Source organism: Xiphias gladius, chromosome 16 (genome assembly GCF_016859285.1).
Source record: "Xiphias gladius isolate SHS-SW01 ecotype Sanya breed wild chromosome 16, ASM1685928v1, whole genome shotgun sequence".
Taxonomy (NCBI): domain Eukaryota; kingdom Metazoa; phylum Chordata; class Actinopteri; order Istiophoriformes; family Xiphiidae; genus Xiphias; species Xiphias gladius.
Window position 1 is genome coordinate 378,779 of NC_053415.1, and position 18,722 is coordinate 397,500.

General features: G+C 37.7%; 1 protein-coding gene across 5 annotated transcripts in view; it reads right to left on the bottom strand.

The window, feature by feature from the left end:
• Positions 1-18,722, bottom strand: part of crfb2 (cytokine receptor family member b2) — a 46,665-nt gene that overhangs the window by 19,551 nt on the left and 8,392 nt on the right. For all 5 annotated transcript variants that reach the window (XM_040147941.1, XM_040147940.1, XM_040147942.1 and 2 more), the window contains 3 exons: positions 17,578-17,726; positions 15,893-16,043; positions 14,168-14,283 (listed from right to left, as the gene is read on the bottom strand). In XM_040147941.1, the coding sequence (XP_040003875.1) occupies positions 14,168-14,283; positions 15,893-16,043; positions 17,578-17,726 (416 nt within the window). The remainder of the gene's footprint in view (positions 1-14,167; positions 14,284-15,892; positions 16,044-17,577; positions 17,727-18,722) is intronic.

Here is an 18,722-nt window from a genome sequence, read left to right on the forward strand (position 1 = left end):
TGGTACAGATGTACCTAAGTACCCATTTACTTTCTTTTTTTTTCTGTATAGATTGTAGTTTTTACAGCAAGATTTCAGTTAGGGCCAGTTACAATAGAGTGAAATAGATTTTGATGACAAACAGGTGTTGGAAAATGCACACGACAGGTGTGGATCACAGTATGTAATGTATTTAAGTGGTTCTATTGAAAATTAAATGAAGATTCAATTGAAATTTTCATGTAGGAAAGGTGCAAATTAAACTTGTGAAGAGGAATTTCTTCAGTGCTACCAAATTATACACTACTATAATTCAGTGTAATACAGTCATTCATCTATTTCCATTTGAAGTGTTTTGAAAGTCACTGTGAGCAAAGACCCTACCATACTGGACATTTCTGATGCACAACAAAGATGCTAAACACAAACACAAAAAGCAAAAATGAATACTGAATAATAAGATTCAACACCAAACACCATCTACAGCAGAACTATGGACAGAAGCTGTCAGATGTGTGCAATGTCTCGCAGCATCCTGCACGTCGGGGGTGCTGGCAGGATGTTGGTTGACAGCTGTGCACTTTCACGAGCCCTGAACACTGCACGAACGAGTGAGATTTCATTTCCTGCGTGGAATGCGTGGTGGCAGACATGATGTTTTGCACATTTTGTATCACTTCCTGTGTCCAGTATTTTGCGCTAGAGAACACACACCAAACATACATCTTGTTGCTGAACAGCAAGTGTAGACAAAATCAGCGTTTGATGAAAACTCAAAAGCTCCATGATTGATATCATCAAGGTCTTAAAACTTTTTTGACTCTAATTTGGCCTGTAGATGTCTTTGGGCTTGAACTTTAAGCAAATGTGTAAAATCTGAAAAAGATCTGACCATGTGGAATTAAGTTACAACAGCTCTATTGTTCTACAGCTAGCATGCAAATTTGATGCATTGCCACAACGTCGTTTGATGAAAACTCAAAAGCTTAACAATTTAGTTTCATTAAGTCTTAAGACTTTGCTGACCACATGTTGATCTGGTTAACCTGCTAGTATAGGTCTATAACTTCCTTCTGATGGTAGGTGGTGTTATTACTATGATTCGATATTGGCCTGTAGATGTCTTCAGTAAGTGGTGCTATGACTATGACTGAATATTTGCATGATGTCTTCAGTATATTTGTATATTTAAATCAATACAACTTCATGTTTCATGGCAAAGCATCAAAATTCAAAATCAGGGAAACACCATACAAGAAAAACTCACAATCTTCAAAATAAAGCATCAATGAGGTTTAAAGGTTTTTCGGCCCATTTCTGAGTTGTATTTGGTCAACCTGTTGGAGTACATTAAAGTATAAAACATGTCATTTCCTGCTGCCAGTAGGTGGTGCAATGACTATAACTGAATATTGGCATGTAGATGTCTTCAGGTCAAGACTCTTATCAAAAATGTGAAGTTTGGAGCAGATTTGACCATGTACAGTCAGGTTACAGACCACTTCCTGTTTTGTGGCGAAACATGGAACTTCAACGCCTTTCATGGCCAAGCGGATCGACAAAAAACTCAAAAGCTTAAGAACTTTTCAATGTTAAGGTCTTTTATATAAGCTAACCTTGTTTTCAAGGGGATCTGAATAGGCTCCTAGGGAGGAGTTTGTTAAAGTATGATGCCTCTAAATGGCAAAAAAATACACAAAAATTTCCAAGAGTGTAAGTCATTGTACCAAGAGAATTTTTTGGAGTCTAGGGATGTTACATGTGCCTAGCAGTTTTCATAAATCTGTGAAATGTACCACGAGGGCTACTTCGTTAAAATTTTCTAGGGGGCTCCCTCAAGCCATTTTACAACTCCCATGCCCAAGAGTTCAGAGTTTTTGCGCATCCTAAAGGCCTCTAAAATGTGTTCGTAAAATAAAAATTGAGGCACAAAATCCGAAATTGCTGACTTCCTGTGTGGTGAAAAAATTTCAAAAGATATGTATTATGTCCAGAATGAGGCAGCGTCCAAGCACCGCCGCGCAATTCAAACCCGGCAGCCCGTCGGGGTGATCCAAGTCTCAGGCTGTGAGCAGCAGAGACACTGGGAAAACATTCCACCTGGGTTGGAATGTTTCTGCAGAGTATTCCAGAAAGCGTGGCTAAACTAGCCTGGCATTAACCCTGTACTTCGAGTGAACCTGTTGCAACTCACCCCAAGTTTTGGAGAAAGTGATCAGAATACCATGAAGGTCCTTAGATGCTATGTGTAACAATTTATGCATATTGAACTTCCACCTAAGTGCGTTTGGAAAAGTAGGTTTTGCATATATTTAAACTTTGTGTAAAAGCCCTACCTACTGGCAAATATGCACATTTTGCGCAGAACTTTTGTATTAAAACGGACAAACCTACAGTTTGTCCATAAGTATTTGGACAGTGACACAATTTTCATAATTTTGCCTTTGCACCACACAATAGATTTGAAATGAAGCCAAAAAGGTGTGATTGACGTGCAGGCAGCTTCAGCTTTAGCTTTAAGTAAAAGGGGTTTAACAAAAATATAACATTAATCGTTTAGGAATTGAAGCCATTTCTATACATAGTCCTTCATTTTTCAGAGGCTCAAAAGTAATGGAACAATTGACAATTGATCATCTTCATGGCCAGGTTGTGGCCTGTTCCCTCGTTATTTAAAGACAAATTGAACAGATAAAGGTCTGGAGTTGATTCCAAGTGTTCAATTTGCATTTGGTAGCTGTTCATGGGAACTCTTAATACGTGGTACAAAGAGATGTTGATGCAAAACCCATTCGCAAAATCTAGCCAGATCAAGAACACCCTCGAGGAGGTAGGTATCATTGTCAAAGTCTACAATCAAGAGACGCTTTCATGAATGAAATACAGACGTTTTGCCACAAGTTTCAAACTACTCGTAACACTCTGGAACAGAAAGGCCAGACTAGACTTTGCCCAAACCCCTCTAAAGAGGCATGCCCAGTTCTGGAACAAGATTCTTTGGACAGATGAAACCAAGATTAACTCGTACCAAAATGATGGGAAGAGAAGAGTTTGTAGAAGGAAAGGAATAGCTCATGATCCACATCATCTCTCAAACATGGTGGAGGCAGTGTTATGGCATGGGCATGCACGGTTCCAATGGAACTGGATCACTGGCGTTTACTGATGATGCGACTGCTGGTAGAAGTAGCAGGATGAATTCTGAAGTGTATAGGGCTATGCTATCTGCTCAGATTCAGCAAAATTCTGCAAAACTGATAGGACGGTGTTTCAATGTATAGATGGATAATGACCCTGCGAAAGAAAACCAAGAGCTTCTCAAGGCAAAGAAAAGGAATATTCTTCAATTGCCAAGTCATACACCTAACCGCAACCCAACTGAGCATGCTTTTTCTGCCCCTGGAGCTGCAGAATTTGGGAAATGTGACTTCAAACCACCTACTGCTCCCATGATCCTGCCCAACACCAAATGCTTCAATAATTATTATCGTCGTTATGGAACCTGTATTGTGCTGTTTTCTCTTTCCTCCCTCCTGCCCTAAAATTGAACGGAATTGAAATTGAATTTCCACATACTGAAGATAAACCTGAAGGGAGAAAAACCCACAAACCAGCAGCAACTGGAGGTGGCTGCAGTAAAGGCCTGTCGGAGCATTTCCATTGAGGAAACTCTGCATCTGATGATGTCCAGACTTCAAGCAGTCATTGACAGCAAAGGTTTTTCATCCAAGCGATAAAAATAATCCATATATTTATAATTATGTTGGTTTGTCCAATTACTTCTGAGCCTCTGAAAATAAGGTACTATGTATAAAAATGGCTATGATTCCTTTTTTTGAGTATTAAAATTATTTTAATAACTTGTGATCATGAGAGTCATACACATGCACATTTTCATGCAGATCCCACTTACAGCCTAAGAGTAGTTTGGAAAAACATTTTTAGCATATTTCATGATTTTTTAACAAAAATGCCACTTAGTGACCATTTCTAGCCAAATTTTGTACAGAGGACAGGGGGAAACTACTGATCTGAGTTTCATGCTAATAGGAGTGATTGTTGCTAAGATGTACATGTACAACACTTGTTAACAGTAAAAAATAAAAGCACTAAATTTGCACACTAGATTCAAAATGGCCGACTTCATGTTGGGTTTAGGGTATGGCTCCAAGAGGCTTTTTTGAAGGTCTTATTATGACACACATGCCTACCAGTTTACGCACATCTAGGTGAGACGTAACATTGGGGCTACTTTGTTTAAATTTTGTAGGCGGCGCTATCAAGCCATTTTGCCACACCCAAACCTGAGACTCACATCACATATTAATTTGTGCCACTTTTGACATGTATGACAGGTTTCATGAGTTTTCGAGCATCCCAAGTCCCACAACAACAACAACAACTTCCTGTGTTGGAAAGGTGTGTGATTTGGGTTCCTATGCTCTCCGACCATCCAACATGCAGTTTGGAAGGAGTACAGTTAATTCAGAAAGTATTCACACAACTTCACTGTTTCACATTTTGTTATGTTGCAGCCTTATGCTAAAATCGTTTAAATTTTTTTCTATCCCTCATCAATCTACACTCAATATCCCATAATACAAAAGCAAAAACAGAATTTAGAAATTTTTGACAATTAATTAAAAAGGAAAAGCTGAAATATCACATTGACATAAGTATTCAGACCCTTTGCTACAACAGCTCAGGTGCCTCCCATTTCTATTGATCATCTTGAGCTCCAGAGAGCCTGTGTGGAGATGGGAGAAACTTCCAGAAGAACAACCATCACTGCTGTACTCCACCAATCTAGTCTTTATGGCAGAGTGGCAAGACAGAAGGATATTCTCATTGAAAAACACCTGAAAGCCTGCTTGTAGTTTGCAAAAAAAAGCACCTAAATAACTCTCAGACTGTGAGAAACAAGATTCTCTGGTCTGTTGAAACCAAGATTGAACTGTTTGGCCTCAATTCTAGAAATTCATGTCAGGAGGAAACCAGACGGCATTCTCAACAGTGGTGTGGTGGTGGAAGAATCACACTGTGGGGGGCAGCTGCATGGACAGGGAGACTTCCCAGGGTTAAGAGAAAGCTGAACAGATTGACTAAAGAGATATCCTTAACAAAAACCTGGTCCACAGTGTATAGGACCTCAGACTAGGCCAAAGGTTGACCTTCCAACAGGACAACGACTCTCAGCACACAGCCAAGACAAAGTAGTAGTGGCTTAGGGACAACCTCTGTGAATGTCCTTGAGTAGCCCAGCCAGTGTCCTAACCTGAACCAAATCGAACATCTCTTGAGAGACCTGAAAATAGTTGTCCACTGCTGATCCACATCCAACCTAAGTATTGAGGAAAGGGTCTGAATACTTGTGTATATTTAGGTTTTTCCTTTTTAATTAATTTTCAAAATTTTTTTAAATTCTGTTTTGGCTTTGTCATTATGGGGTACTGAGTATATCTGATGAGGGAAAAACTTGTTTTAAACAATTTTTAGCATAAGACTGCAACATAACAAAATGTGAAAAAAGTCAAAGAGTCTGAATACTTTCTGAATGCATTGTATAAATTTCACTTAATCAGCCAAAGAATAACAAGAATGTCATGATTAGAACTGTCAGTAATATTATATTGTATAGTCAACGTTACACCCATTGCAGCATGTTACCATATCAATATGTTGCAATGTAATAACTGAGCCAGTTATCGATACGTATTACCATTACTACCATGGAATAATCTGTCAATTATTTTTCAGCATGTAACCTCTAAAATTATGAGGACAAAAATAGAGAACCTTTGATGAATATTTGTCTCTGAGACAAATGTGTTATTTTCCAGTTGCTCATTTTGTCTCGATACAGTTAGTAATGATACAGCACAGATAAGTTGCATCCCAAAAGCTGGAAACTGAAAATGTTCATAATTTTTATTTAACAAATTACTTTAACGCAGCTGGTATGGATTCAGGGTCTTGTTCAAAGGCTTTTCAGCAGAAAAAATGCTTGGTTGTCATCAGAGCTTGACCTGAACTTATCATTATATTGACAGCTGTACACATGTATGTGTATGTATGCGTGTGTTCTGACATTTAACAAAAATGAAGCTGTTTTTTCCATATGCTATCAAGCAACGTCTTTCCCAACAGTGAAAATGTTACTGAATCATACTGAAGGAAGTGAGATTTCACAAACTGGTGCTCAACTGTGTTTTGGAAAATAAACTGTGGGTGAGAACCCAATAGCCTCATGTCCCCTCCATTAGCCACATACAAGTCAGGTATGAGGGGAAACCCCCTCTATATCTCATTGTCACTTTGGTCGACTTTAGGCAACTAAAAATCTAACATGAAACTGCACCCTATTTAATAGAAAAGCATGTTAAAATCCCCCTCACCACAAATAATAAAAGGTTAACTGTAACTGACGCCCACATCCATAACAGTTCTTATATCACAGCATGCTGTAAGAAAATAAAGCAAAAACTGATATGAACTCATGGGCTTCAAAGGCTGTTGGTGATTGCCAACTCAAAATGGTTTGATCTTAGAAAATGTTAAACCCATTATCTCACATTTAGTGCCACAGTAGTTATAACTCATCTTAATACAGATGAATTATTAAAAAAAATGCTGTTGCAATTAATTATAATCATTTTCATAAACCATCTTTGTCCCACTTTTTACACAGCTCATGTGAACAGAATATTGTGTAAAAATAACTTGCCTTGTCACAAAGTGCTAAGTACCATTTAAACACTAGACCATTTATACTAGCACTTAATTAGCAACACATGTACACCTGCTTATTCATGCAGTTATCAAATCAGCTAATCGTGAAGCAGCAGTGCAATGCATAAAATCCTGCAGATATAGACATTTAATGTCTATCATTAATAAATATTACATGACCAAAGCTTAAAAACTACAAAATGCAATATAAACTTTTTTTTTAGGAAGACAAAAAAATGGAAGACAAGGTAGAAGGTATTATAAACACCTGAAAAAGAAATTACATCAGAAAAGACAATGGTTGTATGACAAACTGTAGTTCAAGATGCAAATATCAATGATAATAATAATAAAAAATATTGAGATACCCACAATTATGTAAAGAAATACTATCTTAGTAGCCATAGTTAAACCTCTGCCTTAAAGGCAGGAGGATTTGACTCCTCCTGAAGGCAGTAGTTTATCCCATTCCATGGCATGGCATCAACATGCTAACCTTAATTACACCTTGTTGTCTGTTTTGCACTAATTTAAGGAGTGGTTGGTTCAAGGTTAAGTAAATAAAATCATTCTCCAACCAAAATTGAACAGAAAATTGATGTACCCCGGACACAAGTATTGGCACCATTTTGATGACTTTAAATTAGTTCCTGAAACAAAATAAAAAACAAATAAGACTCACCTGTGCTTAGTTTTCAGTATTCACCTGACCTTAATTAACCAATGAATGATGGTTTTACTGCATAAAAGGGACTGATTGTTTCCATTTTTTTTTTCACAAGGGCGAAGACAAGAGAACTGTCTGAGAGCATCAGGAATTCTATTATCAAAAAACATAACAATTTCAAAGGCTACAAGGCAATCGCCAAAGATCTTGAAATCCCTGTTTCAACAGTTCATAATGTTATCAAAAAGTTTCACAGTCATAAAACTGTTAAGATGCTTCCGGGACATGGTGCTAAGAAGACACTCGATGAGAGAGATCTGTGAAAGATGATGCGGATTGTGGAAAAAACACCACAAAAGACATCTAAAGAGCCTCAGGCTGATACCTATACTACCTATGCTGCACAATAAACCAAGTACTGCTCCATGGGCAAAGGCCCACTATTGAAAGAAAGGCAAAAAAAGGCAAAAACTTTCATAGATAAGCAATAGTCTTTCTGGGATAATGTTCTATGGACAGATAAAACCAAAGTTGAGCTCTTTGGGAATGCTGTTCATCAATGAGGCACTGCATGTATCAAAGGAATGACGAAATCAGAAGATTACCAAGGCATTTTAGAGCGAAAATGTGTTACCCAGTGTCAGAAAACTAGGTTTTGGGTTAAGGTATTGGGTCTTTCAGCCGGACAATAAGCCAAAGCCCAAATCAAGCAGCACAAAAGAATGGATAAAAAGGACAAGACGAACTTTTTTAAACTGGCCAGCAATGAGTCCTGACCTAAATCCCATTGAAAACCTTTGGAGATAGCTGAAATCTGCCATTGCAAAAAGGACTCCTGCAATCTTAAAAGTGCTTGAACACATAGCAATCGAGGAGTTGCAGAAACTACCAGTAGACAGGTGCAAGAAGCTTCTAGATGGGTCAGAAAAACATTTAGAGGCTTTCATTGTTGCCAAAGGTTCTGCAACCAAATATTAGTGAAGGGTGCCCATAATTTTTTCACTATTATGCAAGTTTTTTTTTTTTTTTGTTTTGTTCAGTAACCTTGGACATTTTATTGAAATATTCAGGTTATACAAAATTGGTTCATTTGCATTTATTTCTGAAGATATACTGAGTTATGTACTTCAAAATCAGGGGTGGAAATAATTTTGACCAGGATTGTTAAACTGGGCTAAAAGCAGTCAACCAGCCAGCCAGTCACAAACCATCTACTGTGGCACATGACGGACACTAACCAAAAAATAAAATGACAACACAATAACACACATAAAAAGTGCTCAAACACTGATTTTTTGACTAACATTTTTTGACTCCGAAAGGCCTTTTTGCCAAGGCCCTATCATTTTTTGATCATCAAACCTCTACACTGCCACTGGCAGTTCAGTGACACCTTATCTAAGAGGACAACCTAAGTACATATGCCCTCATTTTGCAGAAGAGAAAGTGAGGTTGCCTGCAGCTGTCTGTCTTTTTTTTCTGACATCACAGATCAACCACAACCACGGCACATTTCACTCGAGTTATTTTTTAAACATGTATTGTGTGTGTGTGTGTGTGTGTGTGCGCGTGTGTGTGTGTTGCTCAAGTATGTTTCAATCTGTTGTTTTTTCCTGTTACTCTGCTCGGAAAAAGTTAAGTGTGAGCTGCTTGCAGTCAAACCAAAATTAATTTATTGTATGGTTAACAAATTAACCAATAATGGTAACACGTCAAACTGATTACGTTGAATTACTTTAAATTACTGTTTTGATGAGTTTAGATTTTACAATCCCATCTATTGTCCAGATTTGATTGCGGTGTTCCACATTATTTAGGAATTTATTTATTTTGAGTCAACTCCACATCACACTTACCGATGATTCTACTTAAAATATTGGAGAGGACAAAGATCTAAAAAACCATAGAAACTCTTAACTTGCATGAATATGTAGACAGCACATGAATATATTTTCGTACTTTTTCTATTTGGTGCAATTCCTAAATTTCTGAAATACATAAAAATTAAAAAAAAATATTTCCTTGTTTTCCCTGACAATTAAGACTTCTGCAGAGACCTTATAATTTCCGATTCTGCAGGCATTGTAACAAAATGTGTTTTTTTTCCCACACAACTGGCTATAGATCTTTTGTGTTGGTTATTGAACATTACAAGAGTAGTTTGTTTCTCTGTGCTCACCATAAATCTCAGTTTAAGATGTGGTTGTACATGATGATATTGTGACATCAGAGCTAGTTTGGAAGCCAGTTGTTACACAAGTGTGATGTGGAAACTTGAAAACTCAAACAAACATACACTGAGAAATGGCTTTATAGTGAAGCTGGAGTTTGGTCCTATAGGAGAAGTGGTACAAAGGAGATGGTCCCACCTGCTGCCCTCTTAATTACAGAGAGCTGATGGTACCATCTGTTAAGCAAACAGGGATCAAACAGGGAAGAAACTTGAGAGGCATGTTAATATAGTGCAATATCAGAACTAACCCACTCCATTAAGCTAATCAAAACAGGAACTTTTTACATCTAGTTAGAAATATATAAGGAACTTACCTCAACCAAGAAAACATCCTGCTGTTTGCTACCTACATATCCCCTAATCGAATCCCCATATATTAGGGACTACATGTTCTCTGTCCTGGAGGACATTTACCATTTCCAGTCTCATGGCCACATTGTAGTCTGTGAGGACCTCAATGCCAGGACATGACAGGACAGGAACCTGACACTCTCAGCACAAAGGGAGATAAAAACCTACCAGGAGGTGGAAACATCCCCTCTCCAATATACCCCCCTGACAAACTATGACAAAGCAACCAACAAACATGGGTCACAGCCTCTATAGCTCTGTTGCTCGCTGGGCCTGTACATAGTCAAAGGTAGGCTTTGAGGGGATTCCTATGGTAGGTACACCTACAGCTCATCTCTGGGATTACTTCACTGACCTCAGCCTGGTGTCTCTCAGAGTACTCACTGTCAGCCCACTAACACTCCTGCAAAACCACAGTCCACCTAAACAGATCATCACAGAATCATGAAGTATCAAAACCAACTAAACTACATACTATTAAAAAAAGCTAAACATGGAAAGAAGTTAGTGTGTAAGCCTACCAAAAAGTCCAGTCACTCTTAGCATCCTTGTTTCTGGAAAAAACCTTTCAATACAACAGTGAAGATGTAAATAGGGCAGTAGAAAACCTTAATGATGTATTTGACCATCAGATTCTTTATCAAACCCTAAAAGGAAATTAGAACGCCAAAAAAAAACTAACAGCGATAAACAGTTTGACAATTAATATAAAAGCTTCAGAAAGCAATTAAGGAACCTATCAAAACAGACCCACTCTCATCACTGATGCTGTGTGACGAAACTGCGGAAACTGTCAACTGTTTTAAGTATCTGGGAACACACATAGAGGACAAACTGAGTTTCACAGACAATGTTGATTTTATATGTTAGAAAACCAGTAAGAAACTGTTTTAAATGAAGAGACTGAAGGGATTTGGGGTCAGTCTTGGAAGTTTTTAAAAAGGTGTATGTCAGCCTGATAGAGAGCAAGGGAAGTTGGTAGGCTGTCAGCAAAAGCTCTTAGATGACCTCTATAGCACAGCTGTACACAGGAAAGCTTTGACAATCATCAATGAAAAAATACACCCCCTCCACCCTGAGTTTCAGTTAGGCAATGCTATAGGATACCCATGGCAAAGAAAAAGAACAACAAGGACTCATTTATTCCAAATGAAATTAATGTAGTCAAACACTACAGCATACTAAGGGCCCCCTCAACTCAGGGATGTGTTTATCTCCTTGTTCCTATGGTTGGATGTTTGAGCTTCACTGTGCAAAGTGATGTGTGTGCAGAGTTTGTTTTCACATTCACCTGGCAAGAGTGGAAAGTTTCTCTATGCTCACTGGAAGTTTGATTTTGGGTGGCTGGGCCTGCGAGCTTGACTTCATAATAGATTTTTTTTTTTGTCTCGGCTTGACAATAAAGTTTATTCTTTTCTAATTTATTCTATACTAAACCAAAAACATAAAGACCCAGACAACCAGAACATACATCTTCACTATGGTGAAACATTAAAACAGTAAAAACCTCTTCTGGGAAAATTGGAACACTCTAAACAAACAAAAACATGAGGACCTACCTATCGAAAATGGAGATTTATGGGTAAACCACTTGTCCAATCTCTTTGGTCCAATAGAGAAGAATAATTGTTTGTACAATTCTACAGTGAAAAAAGGTAAAGGAGCATCATACAGAAGAGATTTGAGCGCTCAGATAACTTTTACAAAAGGTCTCAGACCTTAAGTAGCTTTCTAGGGCTATGGCTTCATCACAATCATTGTTAGGAAAGGCCAGGTGATACAAATTCCAAACATAAATACTCTGACTCCTCAAATCTTGTCCCAACAATCAACAGCCATGGATTCCTCTAAGCAGCTGCCTAGCACTCTGAAAATTAAAATAACTTATGCCTACAAAGCATGAGAAGGCTATAAGAAGATGATTTTTCACGTAGCAGTTTCCTCAATTCATAACGTAATTAAGAAATGTAAGTTTACAGGAATGGTGGATGTCAAGTTGAAGTCAACTTTTCTAGAGAACTGCTGATAGAATTGATAGAAAGGCAAATCAAAACCCCTGTTTGACTGCAAAAGACTTTCAGGAAAATTTAGCACACTCTGGAGTGGTGGTGCACAGTTCTACAAAGGTATGGTATGGTAAGGTATACAAAGAAGCAAAGGTATGTTTGAAGAAAAAAAGTTGCAAAATTTCAAGAAAAAAACACTTCTCCAACTGTTAAACATGGGGGTGGATCATACCCATTTAGGCTTGTATAGCAGCCAGTGGCAAGGGAACATTTCACTGGTAGAGGGAAGAACAGATTCAAGTAATATACCAGCAAATTCTGGGAGCAAACATTACACTGTCTGTAAAAAAAACTTCAGATGAAAAGAAGCTGGCTTCTACAACAGGATAATGACCCTAAACACACCTAAGATCGACAATGGACTACCTCAAGAGGTGCAAGCTGATAGTTTTGCCACAGCCCTCACAGTCCCCCGACGTAAACAACATTGAAGACCTGTAGATAGATCTCAAAAGAGCAGTGCATGCAAGATGGCTCGATAGTCTCAAAGAACTAGAAGCCTTTTGCAGAAAGAATGGGAGAAAATTCCTCAAACAAGAACTGAAAGACTTAGCTGCAACAAAAAACATTTACAAGCTGTGATACTTGCCAAAGGAGTTGTTACTAGGTACTGACCATGCAGTTGCCCAAAATTTTGTTTCACTTTTGGTTAGTTTTGAGACTGTAAAAGATGGAAATAAAAAAGTGATCTTGCTTAAAATATAAAAGAAATGTTTAATCTTTAACTTTATGCCTTTTGGAAAACAGTTCATCTTTTACTTGCTTAGCTTTTCACAGTAAGAGAAATTTAGAATATATATAATATATACATTCATTTATTTTAAAAAATGTTGCAGGGTTTATATATATATTTTTTTACTTATTTGTATTTATATTTTTTAACTGCAAGTCTACATTTTTCTATTTTATCTTAAGTTATTTCTTACTTATTCATATACATATATAAAGTATAAGGTATATGTATATACTTTTGGACCACACCACATATTTCTAACAGCAAAATCAGAATTCTTCTGTTAATTTTTTGTTTTTTATTTCCCACTTGCTTTGGCAATGTAAACATCTTTTTCCCTCACCAATAAAGCCCCTTTGAACTAAAAATTGAATTGAAACTTCTCTCCTTCAGCAGATGAATATGGGTTTCCATATTCATCTGCAAAGAGAAGCCCAAACATTCAAGTTAAGTAACACTAATTGAAACACATTTTTGAGTGGAGGGGGACTTCATTGTTCATGCTTCATCATCCTCCAGGCAAATACATCCTTTTTTTAATGTCTCTACACACTTATGGTTAACCCACATGTGTTTTCAATTTGACTTTCAATTTGAATAATAAGAACTCTTCTCAGGACTGTATGACACTGACATTTCCCTTACTGTTAGTTTTGCACCTGTTAGGGTGGGATAACACATACAGTACCTTTATCGTTCATATTGCTACATGAATTTGGTGACTTCATCTAATTTCAAGCAAAGCCTCAACCAACTTCAGTGTGCAAGGCCTTTAAAGGACAGGTTCATAGTTTTTCAAGTGTATCTTAAAACAACAGTCAGATGCCAACTTAGCGCATTATTAGCTAGATTGACCGACTTTTCAGACCCCTTTAGCAACTTTTTTTTTTTTTCCAAAAAGCAAGCGACAAATCCGGCGACAAATCTGGCAACTTTGCAAACGCAAATCGAACACGACGCAGTGATGTCAGGAATATGCTAATTAAAGTATTACCTCATTTAGCATCACTTAGCGACTTTTCCGGCAGGCTTTAGCAACTTTCCATTGAAAGTAGCTGTTTACAGTGGTTCCACAACAGTTTTCACCTAGATCCTCAATTAACTTCATGATGAATGCAGTGATCGAAAAGGACATCTTTAAATCTATTGCTTATTTAAGGCCTGAGCATATTTATAATATTTTGTTTATTTCCGAAATGTGGCCATCATTTTCCAATGATGACTGCTGACTAATTTCTCATATACCTTAAAAGATAAAACAATAAAAATAAATTTTTGAATTTGAAAAACGTTTTCAACTTAGAGGGAGCAGCCCTACCACCTTCCAAGAAGTACTACCATTAATACTGCTTGTACTTAACTACAACATACTACTTTCTACACAACAGTTAAATGTAACTTTAACTTACCAGGACCAGTGGTTGTGGCCTCCTTTTCAGACAGATGAAACCAGTGAAGACCAGCAGGCCCCCGATTACCACACCGAACATCACCAACAAACAGAACACAGCTGAGATCCACTTGTCTGCAGAGGGGAGAGGGGGTCACAACAGATTTTGAAAAATAAAGTTGACAAAAGTTGATATTTTTTGGGGAAAAAAATACAGGAAGGATATAGATGACCTGGTTATAGGTTTCACTAATGAGTACCTTATTTTCAGAGAATTTATAACAAAACCAATTGCATGATGTATGAATGTTTAACTGAATGTGTTCTGAAGCAGTGAATGAACCGCAACAAAGACTTGGTATCCTCCAGATACCTGAACCCAGAAATGAAAATGACTGGAAAATGATTAAAGCACAGAAGGGCTGACGACTCTCTTGAGACGATATTAATGAAAAGCAGCTACAACCAACTGTCATATTAATATGCTGTGCACTGTGTGAATGTTAATGCTCTGCTGGTGTGTTGCTAATAGCCCATTCAGATTAACACAGGGAAGCTCAGTCAAATTGCCAAGCGAGGGGTGACACAGGTGATGAAACCTGCAGACTATGGATGAGTGAAAAAAAAAAAAAAAAAAAATCAATTCACATAAGAATTCTTGTCTCATATGATTCTGAATCAATTCACAAATGCCAAAAATAACGTTAGTTAATTTTATGTCGATGGGACAAAAAAGCCGAACTAAACTTTGCACACAGACTTCAAAAAAGGCAAGCTTTTTGATAATGAGCTTCGCAAGACAAAGGTGAAGTATTTTTGGAGAACCTAACACCAGCACTGGCAAACCAGCTGACCAACACACACTGCAGCAACTTTACAAAACTTCAACTAACTCTTGTTGGGTGACAAAAATAAGTCAACCCATAGTCTGTTTCATTTCAAAAACCCTGCGCCTGTATAGCATTTTTTAATGATAATGATGGCTAACAATAATGGTACTACTGTTGCAGCAGAATATGCTAAAACATGTCCATGTAATGTGATATATCCAATCAAATCATAATGTAAGACATTTGGTTCTCAAAATATAGCAACCTTTCTTCTTAATACTTTTTTCTCATGATTTTATGATTTTAATATTCAAATATTACAACCATTTTTTCATAGTATTATATTTCTCAAAATACTTTTGACTCTATTCTTGAAATTCCCAATTTTTTCTTAACATAGTCCTTAATACTCCATTGTAGAAAATTAACCTTTTTCACTGCAGATATTTTTACATGTTACAGCATAAAATGTAAAATTAGATTTATAAAATTTATAAATGCTACATTCCATTTAGGTGCATCAGTTGCAGTGTCCTGCTATTAAACAATCTGGCTTACTAAGTGCATTTCCATCAACCTGTTTTTCTGTACATTATCACTTCTTGCTTAAAAAAAAAAAAATGTTGGAAAATTGAAAAAAAAAAAAAATCACAAAAATGTTTAATGATGAGGTGGACATTAAACAAACACATATATCATATTTCCATCACGTTTTCTTCACTGTTTTCCATCATTTAAGGTTTGACTGTTACCCTTTAAATTTCGTCATCGCGTCACGCCCTCTTCTTCAACCATGATGTAATGGCACCCAATGGAGAACTATTGCCATCAGCTGTTTATGACATGTGACTAGAAGCCTAATCAGCCAGTGTAACTAGAAACACCTGTGTGTGTATGCAAGGCATGACTTGTACCTGCAGTGTAGATGCCAGAGGTAAAAGCACATACAGGTTGGCTATAGTTGGACTCCTTGGACTCCAGGCTATCAAAGATGCGGACTGAGACACAGTACTGTCTGCCAGGGGCCAGATCCTCCAAAATCTGTCTTTTCAAAGACTTGGTGTCCTTGAAAAACAGCACACAGAGACCCCAGACCAACATCAGATTAGCACAAGATTCCAAGGAAACAACGCTACAGAAACAGTATCACTCCCATTGATTAAATCACAGAAAGCCATGTTTGATACTTTTGTGGTAATTTATGCAATAGGTGTAGTATATGTACTGCATTCATCATACAGTTCGGTCCATAAGTATTTGGACAGTGACACAATTTTCGTAACTTTTCCTTTGTATACCACCACAATGGATTTGAAACGAAGCCATAAAGACGGGACTAAAGTGCAGACTTTCAGTTCTACTTCAAAGGATTTAACAAAAATATCACATTAACCGTTTAGGAATTGCAGTCATTTCTATACATAGTCCTTCATTTTTCAGAGGCTCAAAAGTAATAGGACAATTGACAATTGATCAGTTTCATGGCCAGGCGTGGCCTGTTCCCTCGTTATTTCATAACAAATTAAGCAAATAAAAGGTCAGGAGATGATTGCAAGTGTTGAATTTGCATTAGTTAGTTGTTCATGGGAACTTTCAATATGCGATCCAAAGAAGTGTCGATACAAATGAAGGAGGCCATCATTAGGCTGAAGAAACAAAATAAATCTATCAGACATTTGGCAAAAAACTTTAGCAATGGCCAAATAAACAACCTGGTAAATTCCTAAAAATAAGGAATGAGCTCAGCAACACCAAAAGGCCTTGGAAGACCACGCAAGACAACAAGTCGATGATCACAGAATTTTATCCTTGGTGAAGAAAAAACCCTTCACGACATCTAAGCCAGGTCAAGAACACCATGGATGTTGTGCCTCACAGTACAGATGGATAATGACCCAAAACATACTGTGAAAGCAACCCAAGAACTTCTGAAGGCAAAAAAATCAAATATACCTCAATGGCCAAGTCAGTTACCTCAACTCAATTGAGCATGCTTTTCACTCAAGAAAAAAACTGAGGGCAGAAAAACCCACAAACAAGCAGCAACTGAAGATGACTGCAGTAAAGGCCTGGCAAAGCATCTCAAGGGAGAAAAATTGTGTCACTGTCCAAATACTTATGGACCTAACATCACTTTACACCACTATTATACCAACTTACCTTAAATACATTACATGATCTTTTCATGTCACATTTCCACATATACACAGGCATTTTATCTTGCAATGAGTGAACACTGGGCTTCAGGGAAGAGTCTAATTTTCAAATTTAATTGGGTAAAATTTGAAAGTTAACTACCTGATTTCATTAGATTTTGTTATAGCACCACCAAATAACACAGCTCACAGTTGACAGTTTTTTTTAAGCTCAGCAATGTGGTGTCTGATAAGCCTTAAAAACTCATGGATGTGCCACTAGAACTCGACTTCCTAAATGGCATTTTCTCACCTGTATCGCAGCAACACAGCCACATCCAGACAGACCGTTGCATTTATTAAAGCAATGCTATTTTTGAATGTGCACAACATGTTAGTCATGAACGCACAAGTGGATAAATCAGTGTCATTAAAACAGTATTATGTGAGTCAATGTACAGTACCTGGGCTCTGTGTGCACTGTCGCTCTCGATCTTGAGTTTGTAACTAAGACTTTCATAGAGCTCCCTTCGGTGTTCCATGGGAGGCTGAAGGTCCACACATAGATCTCTACCACAAGTTGTCACTCTCAGCAGTGGCAGGTCCAGTTGAGCTGGAGGAAACAAACAGGGACAAAAGAGATACTTTAGCTAGATAAACTCAAATTTCCATGACATGACAGAATCACTTAACAGAATTTTCATGTAATTTACAAGGAACAAAGGGCTGAAAATAAGGCAAGAGTGAACATGATGAGTATCAGTCATAAATATGTTGCCTTCCTGAGTCTGTAATTATAGCCCTCATTTTTAGTAAACACTGTAACAGAGGTGTCCTGAGCTGATCCTGAAGTTTGGTATTGGGCTCGTCAGGGCATACTGGAATTTCCAAAATCCTGGCTTTACTCTACTGTTTTGTCCACCTCAGCTGCTAGTGTGGAAGTATATGCCGGTGAAAATTAGAGTATGTGAATGTGTAAGTTAATTTATTGATTACCGTTAATTCCATCAGAAACTTAATAACCATAAACTTCTCTCAGCCGAATATCCTTTCTGAGGGCAGAACCTCTGTTTTGTAGTACCACTGAATGACTGCAAGTGGTCTGTAGTTCTTCTAGTGTTTTTGGGGTGGCTGTGGCTCAAGAGGTAGAGTGGGTCGTCCACTAACCAGAAGGTCGGTGGTTTGATCCCCGGCATGTCGAAGTGCCCTTGGGTAAGATACTGAACCTCAAATTGCCCCCGATGTATCGTGTGTGTGCACGCGCGCACGTGCGTGTTTTTGTGTAGGAAGCGCTGTTTGTATAGAAAAGCACTGTTTGAATGTGTTTGTGAATGGGTGGATGTGGCAGTAGTGTAAAGTGCTTTGATTGGTCGATAAAACTAGAAAAGGGCTATATAAGTGCAGTCCATTTACCATTTCTGTAATTCCAGATATGGTGTATTACAGAGTGATGCATTTCTCTAGCTGATCACCTCACCAGTTTCAGGAGTTGTATTCTCCGTTAAACTGTCACTCATACCAGATGTATAATTTAAGCTTATAGACAATAAACTAAACAGTTCTGAACCAGAGTCTCCAGTATTTGGATCAAGTAGCTCATGAAAAATAA